Source organism: Solea solea, chromosome 3 (genome assembly GCF_958295425.1).
Source record: "Solea solea chromosome 3, fSolSol10.1, whole genome shotgun sequence".
In the NCBI taxonomy this organism is placed as follows: domain Eukaryota; kingdom Metazoa; phylum Chordata; class Actinopteri; order Pleuronectiformes; family Soleidae; genus Solea; species Solea solea.
This window is the reverse complement of record NC_081136.1, coordinates 4,959,642-4,986,542: the sequence shown is the minus strand read 5'-3', so window position 1 is coordinate 4,986,542 and position 26,901 is coordinate 4,959,642. Positions and strand designations below refer to the sequence as shown.

Below are 26,901 nucleotides of genomic sequence, written 5' to 3'. Positions count from 1 at the left end.
ACTCCACATACACACACCTTTATTTGACAGATGATATTATATTATATATATTATTTGTGAGAGCAAAACGTCTCACACAAACATTAAACAAGCAACTTAAACATTTATACATAAGAGTAGATCATATTTTTTCTTTCACTGCCAATTTTTAAACAAGCATAAAAAAATGTACCCTAAACACTAAATTAAATCAATTTAATTCAACTTGTTCTGTTTTAAGCAAAGTGATTTAGGCAAATCATTTAAAAAATAATGCATGAAATTTGGAAAATTAAAGCAAAACCAGGAGTTCTATGCAGAACGTCAAGAGACGAGGGTCACTCACCTGCCGCTGCTTCACTGTCTTCACAATCTGTGGTTTTAAAAATCTGTGGTTTAAAAGCAAACGCGCGCGTCCGAGGTGAAGGAAATCTCACTGGACGAGTTCTCACGGCGTGATTTTCTCATCAGAACACGGTTTTTTTTGTTGCAGAGTAAATAAAAAGCCTCAGGGTTCAAAGGTTACATCACACATACGCTTAAAAACAACAATCCTTAAAACCATTTTTTTTAATTCTTCCTTGCAAGGATAAAATTTTGGTGTAAAATAACTAAAAAACTAAATTAATTTGTCTTTTTATATGATCTTTTTATTACTTTGGTTTAACCTCGTACTTCTACACAGCATTTTCTGGATTTTTTTGTTTTTGTTGAAAAAATGTTGTCTCACTAATGAGAATATTTTACATTTTTGCAATTGACTTACAATTAGTGCAGCTTTGAGGGAAAATAAATCCACTTTCTTTACCTCAAAATGACTTAAAATAAGGCTGTAATCACAAATGATTGCCGGATGTGTTTTCATACCAAATTTTCTTGACGATAAAAAGATTTTCTGATTTTTTGACACTTCTACAAAATTTGGTTCTTACCTGGCGCATCATAAAATAATTTTTTACTAGTAACTACTAATATATTAACGCATATATATATATATATATATATATATATATATATATATATATATATATAAAAACACTTTTCTATTTAACATAATACAACTAAAAATTAACATTCCAGTCCAAATTAGACTGTTTTTAGTCATTCCCAAGTTGTCCAGCTGAGGGTGCTGTGAACACAGTGAGCTCACCAGAAGATGACGAGCACAAAGTTTGTTTTGCAATGAAAACGGAGATGCGCAGTGGTACATCTGAAAATTTCTGCGACGACGTACACGGCCAAGTTGCGACAAAAAATTAGGTTGCTTAGCTCTTAGCCGGGCGGAGCTAAGACCAGAATTAACCGCAATACTCTTTTGCGTGACATTCTTGCGAGCTTGGCTAACAGCAAATAAGGATACAGGAAATGACAAAGATCGGGAAAAGGATCTTTCAAAATAAGATGCAAGTTAAAGGTTTTTTGTTTTTTTTAAACGGATACTGCTGCGAACACATTTGTGTAGCTATAGAGAAGTTCTGATTTTTATCCCTTAGATTATTTTTGAGAGTTTATGCTTTTAAGTATTTTTAAAAATTTGCATATAAAACATTATACATTAAAAATAAGTTTAAAGATCCAGGTAAAAAAAACAGAGCAGTGAAGTCAAAACTACAGTTCCTTTTAATTTTATTACAAAAAGAAAATAAAACAAAAAACAGGATTTTCAGAATTAAACAGCTCAACATTTTCTACTCAGAATGAACAACAACAAAAAAGGACAGAGAAGAACAAGTGCGAAGGAGACGTGTGAGAGTGTGTGTGTGACATAGTTAACCCCCTAAAAAATATTTCGAAAAATGTTTGCCCTTTAAAATAAAAAAAAGGAAAACAAATTTTGAATTGCGATGATTTAACAAAGACTGAAGAGTGAAATGAAGACGAGGAGACAGTTTTATATAAAAACACTTGGCAGAGGAAAAACATCGTCACTTCTTTTTTCATTTGTCGTTAAGAAACTTTTTTTTTATTATTTTCATTAAACAAAAATAAACAATTAAAACTCATTTGAACACACACACACACACACACACACACACGCACACAAAGCCCTGACTGATGAAACAAAGAATGAGGAAGAAGAAAATGACTTGTGTGTGTGCGTGCACGCGCTTGTGTGTTTTTCCTGTTCTTTCTCCACATTAACGTCAACACTTCACTGACACAAATATAAAGGAGCTACTACGTCTATGTACATGTCATAGTGTGTGTGTGTGTGTGTGTGTGTGTGTGTGTGAAGAGCCAGTCGGGGCAGAAAGGAGGGTCAAGGGTCAGCTAAGTGTTTGGCAGTGTGTGTGTGTGTGTGTGATAAACGTGTTTAGGTCCGTCTCTTCTTCTTGCTCGGTGGCGCCGTTGGTCGTACTTTCCTCTTCCTGTTGGCCGTGTCCTCGTCCTCGTACTGACTCTCTTTGTCGGCTAAAAGCAGGAAAGTGCACAATTAGCCACCGGCTTTAACCAAATCCAGCCATTACTCCGAGATCGTCTGTGATATCTCGAAAATTCAAAAACTATGGACTGGCGATCTGTCCAGGGTGTGACCCCACCATTCGCCCCCGCGGGAACCTCATGTGGAGGATAAAGTGGTAGAAAACAGATGGATGTTTACGTATACTTGTCATTACGGTAGAACCTCGGGACTTCTGCGAAAACGACCGACCAATCACAGACAAGATTCACGTTTGTGACTAAACCTCGGTCTCTAAAATTCAGCAGCCCTGAAAAGACACTTTTAAGGACCTGTGTCTATTCAGGGACATGAATATGAAAAATTATGATTTCATTACTCCCAATATATTGGCAAAGAATACAATATCATCAGATTAGGGCTGAATTTTTATCAAAAACACAATATACCACCTACTGGAGCTTTCAAATTGCAGGAGGCGCCAAAATGTGTTAGCATTCTCACAAATATCACAGTTCTTCGAATAAAAATGAGAATATAAAAAATAACCATTCCCTCCGATATCGCGAGACATTGCGATATTTTGACAGGAATTGCGTTAAGATATTAATTCAAAATAGTTCAGCCCTATCATGCATCCCTACTTCCTGTGAGAGGACCGATCACCTAAACTTAAAAAATTTAAATCAAACAAACAAACAAAAAAATTTGTTTCAACGTAAAATATTTAAGATACAAAACACAAACCTTTCCTGGCTTCTTCCTCCAGCTCGTCCCAGTCTTTGCCACTTTCCTCCTCACTGCCCAGTGACGCACTGTAATCTACACAACAACAACAACAACACAGTGAGTTGACAGTGACTGTACATTTGTGCTTAAATATTAAGCACAAAAAAATGTGGACATTTTAAGGGGATGGACACTATAATTATAGAGTGACCTCTAGTGGCACTCTAGAGAAAAAAAAACGTGTTAAAAAGTAAAACCCTACCGCTCAATGACCAAACATTTTAAATGAAAATAGGCAGGAAGTGGTGATTCACATCATTGCGATCATTTCAAAAATTTGGTTTGTATTGCATCAACAAATTTTTACTAAAATCACAAAAAAAAATTTTTAGCTTAAATTGTTGCCACTGAGGTTACAAAAACAGTACGTTAACAATATGTACTTAAAGTTTTATGCGTTTAATTTATAATACAGAAACGCCAAAAACAACAAAGATGTTATAAGAGAAAATGTGAGGGCTCCCCCTTGTGGCACTGCAGGAACTTAAACAGCCCAAAACTCAAAGAAAAATGAAATCATTGACAAAAATAATGACTTAAACGCACTAGAGTCTTCCGTCTCGGAGCTGTAGTCTTCGTCGCTGTCTTCCTCTTCCTCCTCCTCCTCATCTGCAGACGGGTTGAACGTCTCGTCCTCCATTTCCGACTCCGAATCTTGCACCTCTCCCTCTCCCTGATCGGGAAAAAAAAAAAAAAAAAGCGACAATGTTTTGATTTGGACAAAAGACCAGGAAAAAAAGAAAAAAGAAGAATGACCGTTTTCATTTTGTGAACAAACCTCGCTGTCCGGGTCCAGGAAGGACCAGCCGCCCTGCTCGAAGAAACCCTCAGGATCGTCCACGATGGTCTTCATGATCTTGGTCCAGTTCAGCGACTGGACTCCTTCCGTGTACTTGATGTCACACGAGCTGAGAAGAAAACAGAGAGCGTTTTAAAAACCCATGAGAACCACAGCGAGTTGTCACTTCTTCTGGATTTTTCCTTTACTTGAGCCACTCCTTGATGGGGTCCAGGGAGTTGACGGGCACGGCGTTGATCATGGTGACCTTCTTGTTGTAGTCCTTGTAGATGATGACCACGTCAAAGTTCTTCAGGTGGAACTGAACTCGCTCAAAGTGAACCAGCTCCACTTCGTCCAGCGTGACGACAAACGGCGGCTGTGCGAGGACACGGGGGTTAACATTTTTACCAGCTGTCCCTTCAGAATATTTAAATAAATAACAGTGTCATCAATCGTGTGTCGCTCACCCATTCAGTGACGTTTACAAGGGAACTGGATGTGGGTTGTAGGAGGCAGGTACTCCTGTAGGGGGCGCCCTGGAATCTAAAAACAAAAGATGACATTTAATTTACAAAAAATGGGCTACAGATATTATAAAATAAATGACACGTTAGCGCGGTTACAAAAATTTCAGTTAACAAAATGTGTAATATATCTTTAACGGGTTAAAAAAAATTGTTATTTAAAAAATTTGGCAAAAATTTTATTATGTTAGCATTAAGTGAAATATACTAAAACATGTTACTGAACTTAATGAACTAACGTTAAATTACTTCAATTAGGAAAAACTATCAAATTAGAAAAACCTGACAAAAATTATGACATGCCAAATAATTTGTAATTTACTAAATCATGTAGTAGACTTTAGACTAAATATTTGAGTTTACAGAAACTGTAATGTTAAAACAAAATGTGAAGTGTAACATAAGAAAAATGTTTAAAAAACCATTTACAATTTACAAAATGTTACAAAAATGACTTAAGTTAGCAAAAATAACATGTTCTTTAGGTTACAAAAAAATACTCATATTATCTGAAATTTAACAAAACGCTATAATGTAAAAAAAAAAAAAAAAAAAAAAAATAAAGATTTGTTGACTTTAAAACATTAATAAAAAAAGATCCAAGTAAGAAAATGATAAATCATAAAGGTCCTGATATGCAAGCTCCCCCTTGTGGCACCAAATGAGACTGCAGTTAATTAATCTAAATTGAATATCAAATAAACTTGATATTCTATTAAATATTGGTTTGAGTGGGTTAAAAAAAACAAACAAAGAAGAGAATTAAAACAGTTTTCCTTGCTCCATAAAACAAATAAACTTATTAAAACTGAATAATTTTGGTTTGTGGACAAAAACAATGATTCATTCATTCAAATCATCTTTCCCAGGTTTGATTAACACCGAAAAACATTTCACGGGCCAGACAAGTGCTCGACAACAGATTATTTACTGTGGTGATGAGAGGATGAATGACGGCGGGTTTCACTCACCCCAGGTCCCTGAAGGGAACCTCGAACTCCAGCTCCTCTTTCGTCAGCGTCTCCACCTTCTCGATGAAGTTCTTGAAGGCCGACTTGAGCTTGTGCCTCATCTCGCGCTCCATCTGCTCGGCGTACAGGTCGTCGCGGTCGTGCATGTGTTGGTGTTTGCCCAGATCCGTGGTGATCTCGCCGACCTCCGTGTAGAACTGGACGTCCGTGTGGCGTCTCTTACCAAACATGATGGCGTTCTGGAGAAACAGGACCAATCCATCAAGTCAGTTTTTCTTCAATACTTTAGTTCTTCCCTTATATTAGTAATTAAGTCAAATTTAAGACTTTTTTAAACTAGGAACTGAAAATAACACCATTTCTCGATCATACACGACAAAACATGGAAGCAAATATGAACATAATCATTCACTACGCTGATACATTTAATTATGTTAATGGAACATAAATATGTAGAAGAAATTGGATGAATTTATGCAAAAACCTGCCATAACTGTCTCCAAAAACACACTGAAATTACTTAACTACATTTTTGTACCAAAAACTAGTATTTTTGTCATGCATTTCAGAGAGAAACGCAATATTTTATGAACATTTCAAAGTAAAGGCAAGAATCTTCAAATAACACAGAGGACCTGGAATGACTGGAAAGACACAGGCTCCCCCCTTGTGGTACTTTAAAACAACTTATAAGGAGTTTTTCCAAGTCACTTACAAGAAATACTAACTACTTTTTTATTGGAGTGGATTAGATAAAACAATTTTAATCCCTTTAGAAAGTCCCCTCCAGGAAATTCAATGCAGCAGGAATTTATTCAACCCAAAAATCTCGTTTCTCAGATGAGAAATTTTTTTTTGAAATTTTCTTTTTTCAAAAACTTCTTGAGGAATCGTTACATTTTATTTTCAGTGAAGGACCGACCTTGAGGTGGAAGTGCAGCACAATGATCATCTCCCCGTCACACGGCTGGAAGACGGCGTGCTTGATGTTGTTGTAAAGAATGTCCACTTTGTCGCCGCGGACCGACGTGAAACGGAATCCTGTACGAAGACACCAAAAGACGTTAGCGCGTGCTTCGTTAGCTCATCAGATTCCAGATTTGCGTTTCAGTTTCCCCTCACCGTTGGTATGAGCCTCCAGCGAACCCTGCATCCTCTTCTGTGCGATGTTGGGTCTGATGTAAAGGTCTTTGAGTTTGGGGTTGCTGCGGTTGAGGTTGATGACCAGCGAGTCCTGCTTGACGATGCCCTCCTTCTCCTTCTCCTCGGCCTCTCGCGTCTTGTAGCGTTTCTGTACCTCCTTGATGATGCGGAAAGCGTTCTGGAGGTTGGTGGCGGGCACCGACACGTCGCCGGGGGCCTTCAGGTTGGACGCTCGGTACGTGCTGGAGGGAAGCGGAAAGGGACATAAAGGTTATGCCGCGTTTCCATCATGGTACGGTAAAGTTTGGAACGGTAAAGGCCTCGGTTTCAACTGAGAGGCGGCGTGTGGGCTGTGTCCGAGAGATATGTAGCGTGACGGTGTACCGGTGCAACAACGACTAACACGACCCTACAGTGAACAAAGGAGGACGTCCAGACAGCGGGCGTTGAAGAAACACCGGACGCAAGGAAGTTACGTTGTGGGTCGAGCTCCATCTGGACCACACCATACCCTTTACCTCTGGTACCCCAAGGGAAGGATTGGGGTAGGATATTTTGGTAAAAACCGTACCAAACCGTTCCAAAACACGGCTTTATACATGGGACAACCCTTACTGAGGCAGGAGATCAGACTGTTGGGGCAGTGTGTGTTCTGCTCCTTTATAAAAGGTATAATTTACTCACAGAACACTTTCAAGAAGGATTTTTAAGCGGAATTTTGAAAGTCTGGTTGCTTTTGCGCTCCAAAGCTCCCCCTCGAGTTTGGGAGTAAACATCCATCCATCTATTGTCTACCTCTTTATCCTCAGCGTCGTAAAAAACTCACTGCTGACACTCCCCCACCCTCCCTTCCCCTCACCTGGCCATGGGCATTTGTTTTCAACAAGTCGTGGCCCCACGTCCACGCCGGTCAGCATCCGTTTTTCATGCTTCTGTGTTTGCAGCTTGAAGGGCGGACAAAAAAAAAGCCGGTCACGGTTTACTCGTCTGTGGTCCCTCGCTCGGTCAGACAGACGATATCTCTGATATCTCTTCCTCGCTTCCTACAACAGTCATCTCTGCCTTTTTTGAACGTCTAAAATAATGCTATCACTGCCTTGGTCTTGTAGCAGGTACCTGGCGAGGGTGTGTTTTTTTTTTGCAAGACCTTCTGATTCTGAGGACTCTGTCGGCGGCCCTGATCTTGTGAGGCTGATTTTCTGCTAACAGACAGTAGGCGACGGTGGAGACAGCCCCCAATCTCCCACTAACGAGCCATTAAACCTTCACAATGACTGATAATCCTACGTAGTTCTGCTTTGAGACTCACATTTCTTTGACGAATGTGGCGTCAGGGTTGGGGAAGATATTTCCTTCCTGTCGTCCCAGGGAGCTGCCAGGGACGTAGAAGTTGATCCTCAGGTAGGTGTAGTCTCCTTCTACAGACATACTGATGTTCTGGACACAAAGGAAACAAAACACAGACATTAGATATTTAAAATTAGTCAGCAATTAACTCCATAACTAAATGCTGGTTGACATACGGCGATAACCTCACTGCACCTTGATGGTTGCGATGTGGAACGGCGTGGCGATACCGAAAACGGGCATGATGACCGTCTCGTACTTCTTGTCGATGAATATCTTCATTTCCCTGATGTCTTTTTCTCTGGGCATCTGAGACACGTTCTTATACGACACGTTGGACTTTTTCACCCTGGGAGGAGAAGAGAGCAGAAACTTAAATAAAGAAAATCACAGCTCTGGATTCACACGACTGCTCGCTACCGCCCTCTACACACCGTATAACTGAGCCGTAACACTGATTTTATCAGGCATGAGAATGAATCAGCCAAGATGTGATTAAGCAACACACGCATTAACACAGATATGGAGTATAAAAATAAGCTCCACACAAATACTGAGATTAGACATTGAAATAAGCATCAAGAAAGATTCTCAGAGACATTAAATAAAGTCATATTTATCAAAATATTGCTGAAGCTGAATGAAACAAGTCAGAATTTTCAGCTGTTGAAAAAGTTGGTTAGAGAAAAAGTTAAAGTTACAGTCCGCAAGTGTGCGGAGATGCTAGCAATGCCATCTGTGGCTTGTCCATTAACTTCTGACTTGTCGTGAAGACTAGCATGGACGCTAACAGCTAGGTCTTCCTGGCTCAAGCCCATTCACTCCACGTGAGCTGAAATCAAAGGACTGGGTCGCGGTTATAATACATATAATACAGTACTGTGATTACCTTCAACAAGAATGTTGTGTTTTCATCAGTGTGGGTAAATCTGTCCTTGTGTTTCCAGTATTTGACAGATCCATGACAAATGATTGAATTTACAAGGAAACCCAATCATTTATAATGGGGAAAAAATATAAAATTAGATAAATCTCTGTGAAAACTCATCGGATTGGAACAAAATTTGGTGAATGTATGAAGGATCAAACTAAGTTTACATGTTTCAGTCCCATTGGGCAAGTAAAAATGTGTAACGGCATTTTAATAGAACAAGACGATTGTCATGTTTATGGTAATATCTATAAGCAGGTAAAGTTCTACACAGATCCAGAAAGTTCTTCTGGACAAAATGTAGATCAAAGTCTATCAAGGATATGAAATGAAAACAAATTAAAGACCCGACCTTTACATTCATCCCCATGCTACATGAGAAAGACACAAATATGTCGTCCGTGACCAAACCTACAGCTAATAAATCGCAATTAATTTTAGTCGAGCTTCCAGCGCCCCCTCCAGGAGCGCAGCCACTCACTTCTGTATCTGCTGCTCTCCCTTCTGCTCCGTCAGCCGACGCTTCGCCTCTTCGTTCAAATTGTTGGCCAGCTCCTTCTGGTGGGTGCGTCGCTTCTCCTCCGCCGTCATCTCGTTCTGCGTTCGACAACAGACACAAGTGAGCGACGGCACTTATTTATTTCTTTATTTTTTAAGGCAATGAAAAACCACGACACACATGCAGAGAAACAGACACGTGTGAAATCTTTGGATGAATTGGGGGGGGGGGGGGGCAAACAAAAAATGCACACAAAAGAACGATGAAAAATGAAAACCTTCTCCCATCAGTAAGTGGATATTTACGACTCAGCTGATGAGATTTGAGAAGAAATAAATACTTACCTTCCCAAGTAGCTGGTAGCGTACAAAGACATTCATACTCTTAGTTATTAGCGCCAGTCACGGCGGAAAAAATAAAAAAACGCACGTCTAAAAAAGACGCAACACTCACTCTGGTTCTGTCGGCGAGCAGCGCTGCGCTCCGCGCTCCTTTACCCAGCAGCTCCTCGGCATCGTCGCCGTCTTCCTCGTCATCCTCCTCGTCGTCGTTCTGGGGAATAATGAAAAGAATAATTATACTTTATTTAACATGGATTAAGATTAAACCAAGACGGAAAATGAAGCTGGGGGGGGGAGATACATAACTGGATATTTTAAAGCTGTATCTTGATGCATTCAGATATTAAGCTGCACAGATTGTTTCTCTGGGATAATATATCTATATAATATTAATAATATATCCAAAACTATATTAAAATACAGTGAGATAACACCTGGTTTATTTCTTTGTTGAATTAGGGATATTTATGTGCCTTAGAAATTTAGATTTACCTCAAAACTGTCAGTACAAAACATGAAAATCAGTGTGTTTTAACTTGTTTTCTTTATGCAGTTGTTCAAGTAAAGTGGAAATGTTGAGGTAAAACACCGACCTTTAAGAAGATTCCCACATTTTTGATTTTCTTCTTCACTGGCGTGAGTATCGTCGCCGCCTCTTCCTGTCAAACACAAACATTTCAGGAAGTCAACACAACATCAATGTTTATATTAAGAAACTAATGTTAGTTTTTTTTTTTTTCCTGACACAAATAACGACTTCCTGAAGTCTTCCTACCTCGTTGATCTGTATCGTGTCGCCGACAAATAAGGCGTATTTTTTCTGCTCCTCTTTTTTGCCCTCTTTGTTCTCCAGGTCAGCGAATCCCAGACTGATGCTCAACACCATTCCTGCCAGAAACACGCTAGTTAGGTTTGAGTTACTTAACTCACATTTAATAAATCTAGACGTCTGTACCTCATCGCTTATCGTCGCCAACAAAAAAAACACCTCACCTTTTTTCAGTTTGTACTGGTTTTTAGCGTTTAGGACCAAAGAGCCTTCTCTGAACTCGATACCCATCGCAAAGCTGCAAAAAGACAAAAGCACGAATGACGACGGGAAAGTGAAGGGAGTAAAGTGTGTGAGAAAATGCATGTGTGAGTGTTTTACCCGAGGTTTTTGGTCAGTTTTGGCACAAGATCCGACTTCTCTTTCTTTACAAACTCCAGAACAGAATTGTAGGCGTCGTTAATTTTTACTCCTGTAAAACAACATGATAAAAAAACACCAATAAAGCTTCTCAGATTAAATTAACAACATCCAGAATGACATGGAGCCTAGAGCTTAATCCAATTTATATTAAAGACTTGAAGATTTACAAAAAAAACACTTAAAATTATACCATAATTATTATTTTTCACAGAGATAAGAATAATCCAGATTAACATTATACTTACATCTTAAAGCAAGTTAAATTTTTTTTGAAAAACTTTTGTGTTGCCTTCCTGATTGACCTGATGTTACTGCTGCAAGCATTTGGTAAATTATTCTAACAAAATACATTTTTTTTTTGCCATTTTTCAATTAAAACTTGGGCTGTAGTTAAAGCAAATTTTAACAATAAGCAATTATTTTATTGACACGTTGTTTGGTCTGGAAAATGTCTTAAAATGTTCATCCAAAAACCAAAATTATTCAGTTTTACTTATTTAATATTGTAGATTAAGATTTACAAAATATTGATTTAGGATATTAAAGTACCAATTTCAGCAAGACCTTGTTTTTAGAGTCATTAATTCAACGCATTTTCAGACTTTTTTCATAAAACCAGTCAGGACATCCATCCAAACAGGATGTCATACAGAAAACAAGTCTAATTCAACCCCCCGCTATTCAAATCTCCCGCGCTGCCGCCGCGTCCCTGAACTCACCGTGTTTGAGCTCCTTCAGTAGCTCCTCCTCCACCTGCAACAGGAAGTTGTAGTTATCCTGCATCTCCTGCGGCGGGTCGACCATAAGCGTCCGCACCAGGTTGGAACAGTACGACTTGTAACGGATTCCCATGGCGCAGGTGATGGCGCCGAAGTGAATGTGGTTCTTATCACTGTAAACGAAAAAAAAAAAAACAAAAACAAAGTTTAAAAATGCTGAATATTTTATGTTTTTTGATAATTTGCTAGTGTTAGTACTCTGGTTATTTTTGAATACAGAGTGGAGCGACGTACCTGACGACACTGAACTTAAGGCTGTAGTTGCCTCCACTCTGGATGATCGGAGGATAACACATCTCCACTGTAGAAGGATCGGCTCCTCCCAGGTACTTCTTCTCCTCGATGGCCTTTTCTACCGACTCGGCGAGTTTGCTGTGACGCACTTTCTGTTGAGGGAGTAGAGGGATCATGTTAAAAATCTGAATACGTATTGTTATTTGAAATTTTTCATCATCAACGACAACATTCAACATCAAAATAAAACAGAATCTGACCTCGTCGGCATCAACGATCTCCATGACGCGCTCTTTGAAGAACTTGGAGTAAACCTCGCTGGTGATGGACGCCGCCTTCTTCATCAGGTTGAGCTCGCCGTCCTCCTTTACTGCCATCGTGTACGCTACCACGGCGCTGATGTCCACCTGGACAAGAGACACAAGTCATTGTCGTCATTATCGGTCAATAACACTGCTCTAAACCAGTGTTAATATAAATAGTGAAAAGACCAATTAGTGTAGCAACTAATTAAATGAATTGTTTCCAATAGATGATGGGTTCATTTATCAAAGCTTCATTTATGCACGTTATTACAATCATACAAACAAATCTGAAATAAAAAGGGGAAAAGGAAAATATGGAAAATAAATTTAGGGACCCCAAAAAAAATCTCCCACAGGTCACGACCCATCTGTGGGTCTCAACCCAGACTTTGGGAAGTACTGCTCGACACACAAACAGCATAGCAACATGTCAGTTGCTAGTCGTACTGCGAGCTTGATTCAGGGTTGTTATGATTTTAGGACGCCCCCTAAATTTGGAACTTTCGACTTCCCTCTACAACGGGAACGCACCACAAGAGTTGATGTCTCACCTTCTGCAGTCCCTCGGCCGTGATCGCGTCGTTCCAGCTCTTCATGTATTCACCAGGAAACTTGTCTTTGCTGAAAACTCCCACTGTCTTTCCCCCTTTACTCCCTCTGATCGCCTCCATCATCTTGTCAAAGTTGGCCTTGTTGCTTTCATTCTGTAAAGAGAGCATATAGATGCTTTAACTGTGTCTGATGAGGATTTGAACAACACATTTATACTGCTTTTGTATTTTTACGAGTGTAAACACAATTTCAACTTTGTTCTGAGGTGTAAGGTGCATTTTATAAACCTATTTAACATAATTTTTTTAAGTAACATATTTGTACTAAATTTTAAGGTAAATGTCCATTTAAAATACATATAAGTGTTAATCTGAAAGATACTTTAAATATTTCTGTTCTACAACAGCTGTGGACATGACAAGGCTCTTTTTTGACTTTTTTTAAACACATGAATTGCAATGTTTTTAATTGGACCTGTAGATTCCTTGTTCTACGAGTTGCAAAGGTATGGCAAAATTAGGCTAGAAATCCCACATTAAAGTGGATTTAATGACATTAATGCTGATTTTTGTCAAAAACAAAAACCCTGGAAGTGATGTCCACAGTTTGTCAAATAAATCACAGAAGAAAAAAACTCTAAAATGTTGTTTTTAAAAACTATGAAAACTAATCTTGTTGTCAATTCAGTAGTAAAACTAAAAAAAATGTATATTTCAAGAAAAAAAAAAAAAAAGTAATACAAAACCTGGTTGGATTATTAGATGTAAATGTTTTCAGCTGTTGCGAGAAACAGAAAAAGGAAGTAGCTTTCACCTTTTCTCTGGTGAGCAGAGTGATGGGCGGAGCACCGTTGGCGTTCTCGTTGCCCTTGGTTACGGCCACCTGTTTGAGGAAATCCACTTTCTTCTTGCTGGCGAGGAAGATGATTTTGGTTTCGCAGAAAACCATGATGGTGTCAGTCAACTCGTAGCCAAACAGCCAAGTCTGCAGAAAGTAAGCAGAACGGGGGTGAAATTATTTATTATTAACAGCAATTAAACAAAAATATTCTTACAAATGCATGTGTATAATTTTTCCAAATGGATTTTACCAATACTAATAAAGAAAATATTTAATATTAATATTAATTAAAATGTCTTTCAAGAAACCCAAGGACACTTTAAAGCAGAAAAAATCACTGACTGGTGTCTGAAGCTAATACTTGAATGCGAGCACAGACAAATTCAATTTAATTTAGTGTACAAGAAATTCCAGTCTATGTATTATGCACAGGTCAACGTCAAATCTGCGGCATGTGACGGTAAAAGCTTCTTCTCTGGTTTTCAATGAATAGATAGATAATTTGTGTGACAGCAGCACTGTTTCAGGCATGTAAATGTAAATAGACAGAATGAGATCAAAATTAACATGTCTATTCACAACTTCAAGGATTTCAAGGACCTGTGGGAACCCTGTTTAGCACACGGCGGTCGAGCATTCTCACCTGTATGGCTGTAGACTTGGCGTAGACGATCTCCTCGTCCACTCCGACGGAAACGACCATGGCATCGACTTTGCCAAACTCATCCTCTCCTTTCTGCGTGATCACACCAAAGACAAAAAAGGTAAAATGAAGAAAAACAATCAAACGGACGTTTTAGGGCTGAATAATAAGTCAGTTATGTGTGCGTTTAAACATTTCGTCAGTAAAATGTCAGTTAAACTTAAAATTTTTGAACGTTGTTTCCTAAATCGGGAAATAATGATGTTCTCCAATATTTTGTTATGTCCAATTTTAATTATTTTCTTTGTTATATGGATAAATATTCACATTTGGGAAGCTGAAAAAAAAAAACCTGAACTTGTAATATATGTATAAAAATAAACGTCTTGCAATATTAAAATGACCTTTCAATTAATCAGTTTGTGTGTATATCAATAATTATAACAGATTTCCCTGAACTTTGGTTTGTGGCCAAAACAAGACATTTAGGGAAACGCTGATCAAACGTTTTCTGGACCAAACAACCAATCGATTAATCGAGAAAATAATGAACAGGTTATTCAGCTTTGAAAATAATCGTTAGTTGTCGTGCTATGATTTTTGGAACTTATGCTGGGATTGTTTTCAGTTTGATATTTACTGTGTTATTGATTTGTAAGAAGAACATAAAAGACAAATGTTTTTAATGTGTATGGATTGTTCTTTAAATACAATTATTGTGAAACTTAAGTATTAAATTGTAGCAAATGTGTTCAAATAGCAATAATTAACTTTTCATGCCTAATGTGTTAGGGCTGCAATAACCAATCGATTAATAATCAACCAGAAATTCAGTATAAGTGTTTCTTTGTATAAAAATAGCAACTTGTGTGATTCCGGCTTCAAACATTTTATTATTTTCTGGTTTCTTTGATCCTTTGTGACCACTCTGATTTAATGACGTTTTAATAAAAAACAAGATAAAAAAAAACAGATTACATTGATAAAAAGAAAAGTGTAGTTGCAGGTCTAGTGTGTGAAGACAGCATGACTGATACTGCATCACATGACACAACACAGGAGTTTTTGAAAAAAAAAAAGGAGACAATTCAAAGTCTCTAGACACGAGTTATAAGAAACTTTTAACACTTTGGCAACACGTTAAATGAACATTAAAGCCATTTATCAAAGTGATTCTACTGCATTGTAAACCACAAACAACGTTTAACAACTTCTGCTCACAAACTAGGACATGATAGACACAACACAAATGTTAAAAAAGTAGTAATAACATTGAATGTATTGTGATTCAATACATTTTAAAACCCTGAATAAAAGTAATGTCCAGAACCCGCGGCACATCATGCACATGTTACTTTATTCACATGCTAATTAGCTTGTTAGCATTAGCGAGTAGCGAGCATTACAGGTGTAAACTGACACTTGACATAAACACAGTCAGTCAATTAGCCACATTTGAAGCAAACCAGTGCTGTCATTTGAGGGCTTTTGTAAGTATTTATGTATTTATTTATTTAAAGAACGTGATAAACTGGTGGTGTAGTTGACGTTTAGCTGCCTGGCGATAAACTTACGAGCTAAAAGCTAGCCTGCCTAGTGTGAGGGGAGCTAGCTTGATAAACTATAACGTTTTTTGTTTGTCTGTTTGTTCTTTACAGAAATTAGTTTGGGGAGATAATAAAGCGTGCCGAATCGTGGCAAAATGAGGCACGCGTGTCTCCACGTAGACGCCCCGGGAAGCGTCACTGCTCACGCCGACAACAGAGTTTAACACGCTGGGATGGAAAACGCGGCTACCTCCGTGGCTACAGTTAGCGGCTAACACCAGCAGCAGCAGCAGCACCACCACCACCACCACACCAACTTCCCCCGCGTTTAAAAATCAAACCCCCGGCTCACATCAGCTCTAACAGACCGCCGCGGTTTGCTTTTTTACCTTCCAGTTGCTGTAGAGTCTCTTGATGCGGCGGTAATACGCTTCCTTGTCCAGGTTTACCGCCATGGTGGCTCCTCCGCAGCGGACTCCTGCTCCCTCCTTCGCTTCACAGCAGCAGTAGGCCGGATGGTGATGAGGATGATGATGATGAGGAGGAGGAAGGTGGTGGTGATGATGATGATGATGAAGCTAGTCAACTCTCTACTAGAACGCACTTTCTTCTCTTTGCCCGCCTGCTGATGAAAGATATTGCCGTTATCACTACACCGGGCCTCTTCTCCCTCTGAGGAGTTACGTAAAAATAACAAAAAACGACGCACGCACTTTAATAACCACGCGTCTTCTAAGACAATAAAAATACGCAAAATTACTTTTAAAAAATCCACTATAGTGTGTCGCTTTTTTCGTCACACACATCCAAGCTCACGGCACTCTGCCCCCCCTCTTCTCCCACAGTGCCTTTTTCTCCTCCCTCCCTCTCTCGTTTCCTCAGATAGTCACCCTTTTCTTACAATAAACAAACGCTCATTGAACGCATCACCATGTCAATCACACATAAATTAAAACAATTCGCAAATGCGATTTAATCAACGCGTAATTTACGCTACCAGGTGGGTAAATGTGCGCTGTCTCGTGTTAATGGATATCATTTCAATGTTTATGGCGTATTGCGATGTCAATTTGTGACAACAGCGCCTCCTGTCTTGTAATGCCCACGCTGCTTTATTTTCTTTCCCGCCGTGGTGGCTTTTCCCGCCATCGTCATCAAACGGCCCCCACCGACGCCAGTCTCGCGATACAATGTGTAGCAGGTCCCAAAAATCTCGTTTTATTTTGATTTTTTTTTTAGGGAAAACTCAACACACATACATATATATTATTTCTAAATTATTAGAGTTTAATTACTGACGCAGTTTTTGGCAATTTTTACAATTGTGTTGCCAATTGTTTGTCTTGAACAATGTCAATAACGTTTTACTACAAATATTACTACAGAGCTATTTTTTTTATAATCATGCTGCATTTCATATTTCTCTGTTCATACAAACTAAAATTAGAGCATATAAGTGTTAAAATTCTAAACTTTCTTAATGTATTAAAAAGAGAAAAACGTAGTTTTAATTGATGAATTAATGTTGTTTGTTTTTACACATTTTAACAAAGTGGTTCCTAAACTACTAAGATCTGCCATGGGGTTGCAAGATGAAATCAAATACAACTTATATATCAACTTCACTTCTTTCTTGCACAAAATTCAATGACCCATGTTTTTTAGGGCAATTTTCAAAAACTTTCAAGGTCCTTAAATTTTTTTGTGAAATTCACAAACCTTCAAGGTTTTCAAGGACCCATGGGAATCATTAAGAACAAAACTCAAGCACTTTCAAAGACCCATGTCTATTAAGAGCAATTTTCAAAAACTTTCAAGGGCCTTGACATTAGTTAAGGTTTTCAAGGACCTGTGGGAACCAATGCCTTGTTTAGAGAAAACGTTTATGAACAAAAAAAAGTTGTGGGTTTAATTTGTGTGTTTTTATATATATATATATCCCTGTCATTTGTACCAGTTTGTTTATTAAATTACAGAATTATGATATTCAGTTAATGAACATATATACATACAGTACATATGTACACACACACATATATATATACAGACAGACAGACAGTAATAATTTATGGCTTGAAATGAAAGAAAAAAAACAAATCAAAGAAAAAACACGAACACCTGCCACGGGGTGTTGCGAGATGAAAATGTGCATATTAAAACGTAAAATATTTTTTTATTTCACCATTTAAAACATTCACAGGATATTTACACGGTTGAATAGTTAAAGCAACGTTCATTCCCTTGTTTGACGTGAAAAGCGATTCCTCGTGTCGTCAGAGCTGGTGTGTGTGTTTGTGTGTGTGTGTTTTCCTGAAAAAAAAAAAGAATTCACCACATATGTTCCTCATCATCTAAACCACTTTCACACAAAAACAAAAACCTCCCTCATGAGCAGAAGAGACACAAACAACACATATTAGCACCTGTGTTTTTTTCAGTGAAATCATTCAAAATCATTGGAAATCATTCAGTTGTGTTTTTCAACTATTTTCTTGACTCCATGTGAGCTTTTTCGAGAGCGTTTGTGCTTCACCTACTTTGTCGTTTCAGGAGGGAATGAAAATAATAAATCACACTGATAAGATTCCCCAGTGGATGCTGCTTTCAGGTTGAATGTTTCTTTTTTTTGAGAAATGTATAAAATAAACTGAATACATCTGCAGGAGCACGATCTCCTTCCTGCATTGTTTTGTCTTTCCAAAATAATTAAAAACACAAAGGTTATATAATATAAAACATTCTTCTTTTTTTCTATGTCCATATTTTAAATCCCAGTCTGTATTTTTTTTTCTGTTAAAGTCATGTTAGCTGCTTTTTGTGCGGGATCAGACACTGGGGTGGGGGGAAAAAAAAACAAAAAAAACACGATGATGATTGAAAAATACATATATTAAGCACAAATACCTGAGCCTGATCTGGCTTTCATCCATTCATCCACTCATTTCTCTGTTCATTAGCATTTCACATATAAATCTCTGTCTAATTTCTCCTCCGGCGTCGTCATCTTCGTCCCCGTGTCGTAGCTCTTATGTGACCGTGGTGGAGTTCTGCCCTCGAATCGCGCACCAGGCCATGAACACGTCTCTGTGGAGGAGAACAGACAAAAAAAATACTGCTGAAACTAAATTTGAATACATTTGTCCAGCCCAAAAAAAACATGAAATTGGGATTAATAGTAAGAATGCACGATACTGGAATTATGTCGGTCAATATCCGATATGCTTATACGTCATGAGTGCTCAGTGGTGGCCTGCACATTTGCAATGGCCAAAAGTTGAAAGATTTCAACTCGAGCGTCAGACACGGTTTGTGCGATAGACACGATGTCCACAAGTTTGTCACGTCTCTCCGTGCCAATTCTGTCTATTGCGTTGCTCGGCCCAGCCAAAGCAAATATCGCCTCTGTGCATTGCCTTTGTAATAATGTTGTGTCGCTGCCAATGTGAACACAGCGTACTTTTGTCATACTTGTTTTCCATTAACGCTGTGCTAATTCAATATCTTTGCGTCATACGTCATAAGAAAAAGCGGTAGTCTTACGTTAGCACAGGCTAACGTCGTGACTTGGCTTTAAACAACTTTTATCTTTAAGCAGAAATCTTTCCCACTCAGGCTTTCAGATGGAAGTTATGAGTAATGAGACTGAAGCTAGCGGCTGTCGCGGTCGTAGCGGCTGGAATGTGTATTCTCTTGAATGGCCAGCAAGGGCAGCCTTCATTGGTTACATAAACTGGTACAGTTATTTAAACTTTTTCAGTTTAAATAACTGAAAAAGTTATGCATCTCTCAGTTACATCACTACTTCGTCAAATTAAAAAAAAAAAAAAAAAAAAAAAAAAATTGTGACAACCAGATTTGATAACATCATTTTTATTTTTGATAACTGGGTTATTCACTTGTGATTATTTTTAAAAAGGCTCTGTTTTTCCAAAAAAAACTCATAAAAACAGAGCCTTTTTAAAAATTATTTGCATGAGGCTACGTTGCGACATTTTTAGTTAGATTTAGTTAGTTGTTTTAATTGCCAATACGCATGCGTACAGTGTGTGAAATAATAATTATGTGAAGTGAATGACTTTTTTTTTTGTCGCCTGACACAAGATACTGAGTTTGTACATGATCTCATCACGTGAACAAGTCACTTGGTATTTTAACGGTTATATTTTAACACAATAAACCAAAGATTAAAAAACTTCACCTCAACAAAAACAAGACTATATGATATATATGATTTTCCATTCTGTGAAAAATACCTGCAGTGCGTGGCGACACACTCGTTGCTACAATATTCTTTGTCCCAGTCTTTGCTCTCCACCGCCGGGTTGGTGCAGCCGGCGCGTACGCAAATGATAGGACTGGACGCAGAAGGCAACCTCGGACCAGGAGCGACGTTTACCTCCACCTCCATCTGAACGTAGGAGACGCAAACAGACGTGATCATATGGTTACACACAAACATTCGACCACTCCGACATTCACAGAACTCACCCCTTCCTCTGCCTCGGCCACTTCCTCTCCTCCCGCCACCTCAGCAGCCAATCGTCCGACCTCTACGGTCACGGCGGCGGCAGAGGACGACGATGTTGGTGCCTCGCCCCTCACGATTATTGGCGAACCTGAGTCCAACTGACGCGACACCGGCACGACTTTGATCTGCAGCGGCGGTGGAGCGGTGGTGGCCACACCTCGTGGTTTGGCCTGGAGAGGGGGAGGAGCCTGAGCGTGCACCATCTGCTGTAGCCGAGGTGGAGGAGGAGTGCTCTGCATCTGTTGCAGAGGAGGCGGCTGCCGCGACGACGACGACGTCGCCGGCATCGCTGTGACCGATACACCACCAGAGGGCAGCTGCGTCTGTTTGATGATGATCTTGGTGACGGGGGGCGGGTTGGGCGCCGTGGCGGCAGGTGGGATTTGGGGTTTGATGGCGCCGGTTCTGGAGCGGGTGGTGACCTGCTGAAGGTCCACTCTGATGATGTTGGAGGTGCAGATGTTGGTGATGGTGTTCTCTTCTGGGTTGTAGTGGGACCTGGTGATGCGAGCACCTGGAGTGGAGGTAGGTGAGGGGGCAGGTGATGAAGAAGGAGATGGAGACGATGGAGCAGTGTCCATGACTTCTATTGCACCCTGAGGAGAAGAGGTGGAGAACACACAGGAAATGAACATGTTGTTGACATAGGCCACGTCCACGAGGAAACAGCATAAAACGTAAACAACCTTTTTCTTTGGTGTTTTCAAAAACAGGTCTATGTGTAATTGAGCTTCTACTCCTTGATTCATAACGTCAATAAAACCTTTCCCAGTGAGTAAATGGCAGCACTTCTTCAGTGAAACACATTGATTTTGTTCCCATTTGGCACATATGAGTGGACTTCGACCGCTGGTCTCGCCGCAGCTGACGTCTGTGAACTTCTAGTTCTGTTAAAAACTGATGTGGCGCCTCAAGGAACCTTGTAAATTTCATCACAATAAATAAATAAATCACCTGAGAACCCAAGCTGGCTCTGTACTCCGCCAGTGCTTTCATGTAATCTTTCTTTGCCGCATCGTTTTTCCTCTTGTAAACCTGAAAAATAAAAGTTAAATAAATTACAGCAGCAAAATCAGAGTGCAGAAAAAAAATGATTGGATGTGTTAGATTTGCTGCTTCAGTAATCAAATCACTCTCAAAGAATAGAGAAATAAGGTATAAGATTTATCAAAACGCTAAATATTGACAGGACAAGAAATATGTGCTGAGAAAGAGCTAGCCACAGAAATGCAGTCCCTTCCTACCTGTTTCTGCTCCTCGCCCAGACTATCCCACATGGAGGCCACGATCTTAGAAACCTCTCCAAAGGTAGCATTGGGATTCTGTCCTTTAATGGCCGCCTGCGTGTCCCTGAAGAACAGGGCATAGGCTGACACAGGTTTCTGAGGCTCATTGGGGTCTTTCTTCTTCTTCTTCCCCTTCTTTCCGCCTCCCGCTCCTCCTCCTTTTCTCCCAGCAGCCGGAGAGATGTTGGAGGTCGGCGTGGAGATCGGGGAATCGGACAAGGAGGGGTCGAGGGAGATGACTCCAGGTGAGACGGCCAGAGAGACCGGAGAGTCAGTGAGGACACTCTGAATGTGAGTGGGAAGAAAAAGAATTATTATGAATAACAAAGTGCTTTAGGATTTATTTTGTGAAAAAAAGGGTTTCGACTCACCCTTCGAAAATCGTCCATGTCATCATCCTGGAGGGAGCTGGTGGGCGAAGCTGTGGCCGACATCGGGTGCTCAGGTGAGTGGCCGCGTTGTAAAATGTTGCCGCCTCCCAGTCCGAGCCCCAGCTGAGCGCTGAGCTCCGATTGGTCTATGGTGGTCAGCTGATTGGACCCCAGCAAGCCCTGGCTCATGTCTCCCAGCGGGACATCGATGGTTACCGGAGATGAGCTGCTGAACTGAGAACTGATGGGATGACCGAGATCCTGGAGACGACAGACGCAGAAAAAGTGAGCAAATTTGGCTGGAGTTGAACGTGAAATGATATCAGATTGTTTTAGAAAAAGCCCCCGAACACCTCACCATCCCAAGCGATGACGCCAACAGAGCACTTCCTCCCGACTGGCCCATGACCCCCAGACTCAAGTGCTCCAGTCCCTGCGACTGTGTGCTGACAAATGTGGAGGCGAAGGACGGGTCGTCTCCTTCCACCACGGCGTTCTCGGGCACCACCACGCTGTCGGAGGGACCAGTGTCCGACAGCTCACCGAAATGGGACACCACATCCGACACGGTGAGGGCCGAGTCCGGGTCCAGAGAGATGGGCGGGATCTCAAACTCTTCATCGCCAAGGCTGGGAGTGTGGAAGGTCTGCAGAGTAGGAATATAACAGAGGGAATGTTTTTTTTGCTCAGTGTTACACAGGAGCTACTGGTCTACTGCTGTGCCATTAGCTAATGTTGTGCTATTTGGGTCAATTTGAACAAAAGACCTCAAACACCACAGTCACGAAACAACACATTTGACCTTAGTAATGGAGGCAGCAGTGGTTCAACAACTCCTGTGTGCTGTGATGTAAAATTGCTGATTTTCAGCAAGTAAACGCAACAGACATATTCTTAATATATTGTTAACTTAAGCAGGTGTAGATTTGTTTGTGAGCCACTCTGTTCTCCTTTTGTGCCCTGGGTTAGGGTTAGTGTTTTCACTGAGAGAGTGTGTGTTTCAGATGGTATCTCATATAAACAAACTTGAAAAAACCTGATCTGTCACTTAAAAACAAATCAGGTTCGAAGCGGCCTTTTGCATTTAAAATTGAAAAACAGAAACCCCACACAAACACTTGAAGAAAAAGTGTGGGGGGGTGGGGGGGCTTCATCATCGCAACAAACAAAAACATGTCAAGAGACTTGACGTAATACAGTTGTGAAGGCCTACCTCTGAGGAGGAGAGGAAGGGATGGCCGGACCCTGAAATTGTCAGGTAGTTGTCACTGCTTCCGGGGAACTGAAACATTCAGGTGTAGAAGTGAAGACATATGGGTTACTCTAAAACCACACCCAACCAACCCCATGCAACAAATAAACACGCACGATACAATGGGGATGCAATGGTATTGTCAATTTGACGATCTCAACGCAGTTGTGACGTATCTTACGGTGGGCGGAGTTACCGTGTAAAAACTGTCGGTTTATTTTCGCAATAGAACCTCCAGTGCCTGCACGTCATAATTTGCGCTCTGCTCGACTGTCGACAGAAAACGGAGCAACGATATCGGAAAGAGACGCAAAGTTTGGGAAATTGTGGACATTCCAGTGGCTTTTGAAGACAAAAGTGTGGAACCATTTCGGTTTCACTGGGTCAAGTAATAACACGGACAAACAAAAACCAAAATACAGGAATGGCCACCCTGAAAAAGGTGAAAAGGAAATGTACGATTTCAGTGCTAGTCACTGCACTAATGTGCAACAAAAAAGTGCCAAACACTTGAACGTACAGATCAGGTATTCAAGTATCCTCAAGTAATTGCAAAACACTCACGGCTAGTGAGACAATAAGCTAATGGTACGATAAATTTACATCGGAAGTCTAAGCTGGGAGTAACGTCACTGTCAAGTGGACCACATTCCAGTTGAGAAGTCGGACGAAAACATTTCCCTGGCTAGCCACTGTTAGCAATACCAGTTTTATTATTAATGTGTGGGGCAGCCATCTTGAATTACTATGTCAAGGTTTGAGAGGTTTCTCCAACTTTCCAAGTTGGAAATCCGACTTCGGGGACCTTTCCCTCAAGTCGGAATGTCTGCCTGTCAAGCATTCAGAGTAAAGCTTACTCACCACTTCACAAGCTACTCAAAGCTATACTGTTATCGCAATATCTCAATAAATTTCGTACCATGGATGTCAACGCAGCAACACAATCACAAAATTCCAGCAAACACCGTAGAATACTAAGATCTCACCATGGACTCAGTAATACGGTATTATCGTATCACCAGATTTCGCAACTGTTACAACCACACTACACAAACATGGAAAACCAGAGGAGAGACCATTCAAGTCAAATAGGTGATATCGGCCCTGAGATGCGTTCAAACACAGACAGGAAACGTGGATCGGTCTGTTTTCATGTCACCCAAAATAGTCACCTTGTTGTCAGTGTCAAATCCATTGAAAGAGTGCGGGTCCAAGAACTCCGGGTCAACGTCGTGCTGCCCGGTACCGTCCGTTAAATCTGAATAAAAATTCAGGTCCATCTTTTTTTTCTCAGCTGGGCCGCATATGTCAGCGATTCTTCCCACCACCTCAATTCGAAGCCACGTAGCGTAAAATGTGCCTTTATTTCCCAGCCTCACGTGGGGAAATGTGTGGTAGTGTACGTTAAAAACACCAGACCCTCTGGTGTCGCGTTTAGCTGCGTACAGATGTTTGGCGTCAGAAGCGGAGCATGTGTGCGACACAAACCGGACCAAGAATAACCCGTGTCTGGCTAAAAGCCTCTGAGGTAACGTGGCTGTTTTCTTGCTGACTTGTCCAAACACGGTTTTAGCGTTAGCCTGGCTTTGACGCAAGGCTGCGGTGCGTACGTACTCCTCACTCCGCCGCCAGTCTGGCGCTCGTGTGTCCGCCGGTCCTCGAACGCCTCATGCGGGGACACGAAGGGGACACCGCGTTTAAAATTTAACGTGGAAAGCCCCCCACACAACTCTCGACGGTTTACCGGAGGTGTGAGTGACAACCGTGACCGTTACTGAAGCGTCTGACAGCTGAGGAAGACACCACAAGCTCCCCCCGTCCGAGCTTCGTGCTGGCCCGGGCCAGGCTGCTCAGTAGATCCCGAGACCTGGATCGGTGAAGGGATTAAAGGACAGGTGGTCGAGCTGAACGAGACCGAAACCGGAAGTTTCGCCAAGACTGTCAACATAAAATCAAATGGCCTAATAAATAAAAATAGGGTATGAAGATATTCTTCACGACTTTTAACAAAAAGAAAGAAATACTTGCACGACGCTCAAGACTAATGAGACAAAAGCTGACAATGCAGAAGCCGGAAGCTTGGCCAATACTGTCAAAATAAAATCAAAGACATGAAAGATCCAAACCAGAGCTTCCCAAACCTCAGAAGCTTGAACCCCTAAAAAGTTATTATATTCACAAGAATGTAGCACAGCATTGACGTAAGCAGATAACATTGAAATTCAAATATAATAAAACTCTTTAAATATAAAATGATATACTGTATAGGATACCAATTAAAAGTATTGTTAATAATCGTTGTCTCAAACTTAACTGAGAATATATGATTAAAATGTCAACAAAAAAATAAGAATATTTTATGATACACATTTTAATCGGTATGGTATAATGCTATAGCGCCATCTATAGGCAGACACTGGCACTTTCTCTCTTATACAGTCATTTTTTTCACTCATATCTTTATGATGTATGCTTGTTTTTTCATACACAACATAGGGCCTCTCAGTTACAGTCATATTATTTGACTAATATTGAAATGACTTACAGTTATTCATTGGTAAAAGGGGCCAAAATATTTTTGTTTCATTGTTTGCTTTAATGCTGTGCTATGTTCATGCTAATGTACAAGTCTCACTGCAAGACCACAATCCTCGCAGGACCAAACAATCCAAAAAAATATAAAATACTCACAAATTCAAAGAAGAGGCAAAAATAGAGACTCAAATTGACAACAAACTGGTCAAAACTACAACGAGACTCCGGTTTTCACAAGCTGTTACACTACAGCATTATTTGATGACTATGATTGGGTGAAAATATTATATAAAGCACATCAAATTACATCATATATTCAAACGACTAAAATCCAGGGTTAAATTTACTGCATTATATTTAAATATTAAGATTATTTATGACCATATTTCACAAAACCAGAGTAAGGAAATGTTTGGTTGTGGATTTGCGTTTAAAAAAATGAATGAAAAATTTAGCGTTTTTCTTTTATTAAAAAGAAAGTTTTTTAGTTTTATTTTGAAAGCTCTTTCCGGACGTCGCTTGTCACGAGCCTCCCAAATGTAACTTTGCTACATTTGGATGAAGAGGCTGGGATATTTTTGTTCAACATAAACATAATAAAACTGAAGCGACTAAGTTAGAAAGGCGTCGGAATAATTAACTTTAACGTTGCGAAATAATATTCATCCACCATCGATTCGTGAGCAGGTTTTAAATACGTTGTTTCAGTTCCGGGTGGCAGATTCAAACACTTCCACAGCAGCGTGTAATTATTAAATTAACACCAAACCCCAGCTGCGTGTGAAATTAAAATTACACAAAGTGGTCGGAAATTATGGAATAAAGTGAAATGAATAACATTTAGAGGGGGATTAAGTGAGTCAGGTCCGGCCGCTCGTGACAACACAACTGTATTTGACAACTAAGAGACCGTGTTGTGGTTTAAAACACCACAAAACGAAGATAAAACCGGATAATTTTATTAAACCAGCGGTTCGTCTAACGTCAGCTACTCTCTTACCTCCATGCTCACCCCCGAAATCTGATTAATGTTTTATTTTTATCCCACTTTTTGTGTGAGAACTTCGGCCAGTACTGATTTCCTCAACATGGATGACACCGGTTTCCCGAAATTGTGCGTACGTACAAGTG

General features: G+C 40.1%; 2 protein-coding genes across 4 annotated transcripts; both read right to left on the bottom strand.

Moving 5' to 3' along the window:
• Window positions 1-1,588: 1,588 nt before the first annotated feature.
• Window positions 1,589-16,622, bottom strand: supt16h (SPT16 homolog, facilitates chromatin remodeling subunit). Its single transcript, XM_058625799.1, has 24 exons — window positions 16,188-16,622; window positions 14,252-14,344; window positions 13,582-13,752; window positions 12,768-12,920; window positions 12,172-12,318; window positions 11,912-12,063; window positions 11,618-11,790; window positions 10,857-10,947; window positions 10,700-10,773; window positions 10,482-10,594; window positions 10,300-10,365; window positions 9,819-9,917; window positions 9,348-9,463; window positions 8,131-8,284; window positions 7,898-8,025; window positions 6,568-6,830; window positions 6,368-6,486; window positions 5,446-5,684; window positions 4,418-4,493; window positions 4,157-4,326; window positions 3,948-4,077; window positions 3,716-3,842; window positions 3,128-3,202; window positions 1,589-2,391 (listed from the first exon to the last, which is right to left on the bottom strand). Exons 1-24 carry the CDS (start codon window positions 16,251-16,253, stop codon window positions 2,294-2,296), a joined length of 3,093 nt encoding a protein of 1,030 aa, XP_058481782.1. The 5' UTR covers window positions 16,254-16,622; the 3' UTR covers window positions 1,589-2,293.
• Window positions 16,623-18,352: 1,730 nt separating this feature from the next.
• On the bottom strand, window positions 18,353-26,871 carry tox4b (TOX high mobility group box family member 4 b). Of its 3 annotated transcripts, none has more exons than XM_058625949.1 (9): window positions 26,771-26,871; window positions 23,197-23,265; window positions 22,342-22,629; window positions 21,984-22,244; window positions 21,571-21,897; window positions 21,281-21,361; window positions 20,287-20,922; window positions 20,052-20,206; window positions 18,353-18,882 (listed from the first exon to the last, which is right to left on the bottom strand). In XM_058625949.1, exons 1-9 carry the CDS (start codon window positions 26,774-26,776, stop codon window positions 18,825-18,827), a joined length of 1,881 nt encoding a protein of 626 aa, XP_058481932.1. In that variant the 5' UTR covers window positions 26,777-26,871; the 3' UTR covers window positions 18,353-18,824. The 3 variants fall into 3 exon arrangements, with proteins under 3 accessions (XP_058481932.1, XP_058481931.1, XP_058481934.1); XM_058625948.1 differs by lacking the exon at window positions 26,771-26,871 and adding an exon at window positions 24,408-25,236; XM_058625951.1 differs by lacking the exon at window positions 23,197-23,265.
• Between the last annotated feature and the right edge of the window lie 30 nt (window positions 26,872-26,901).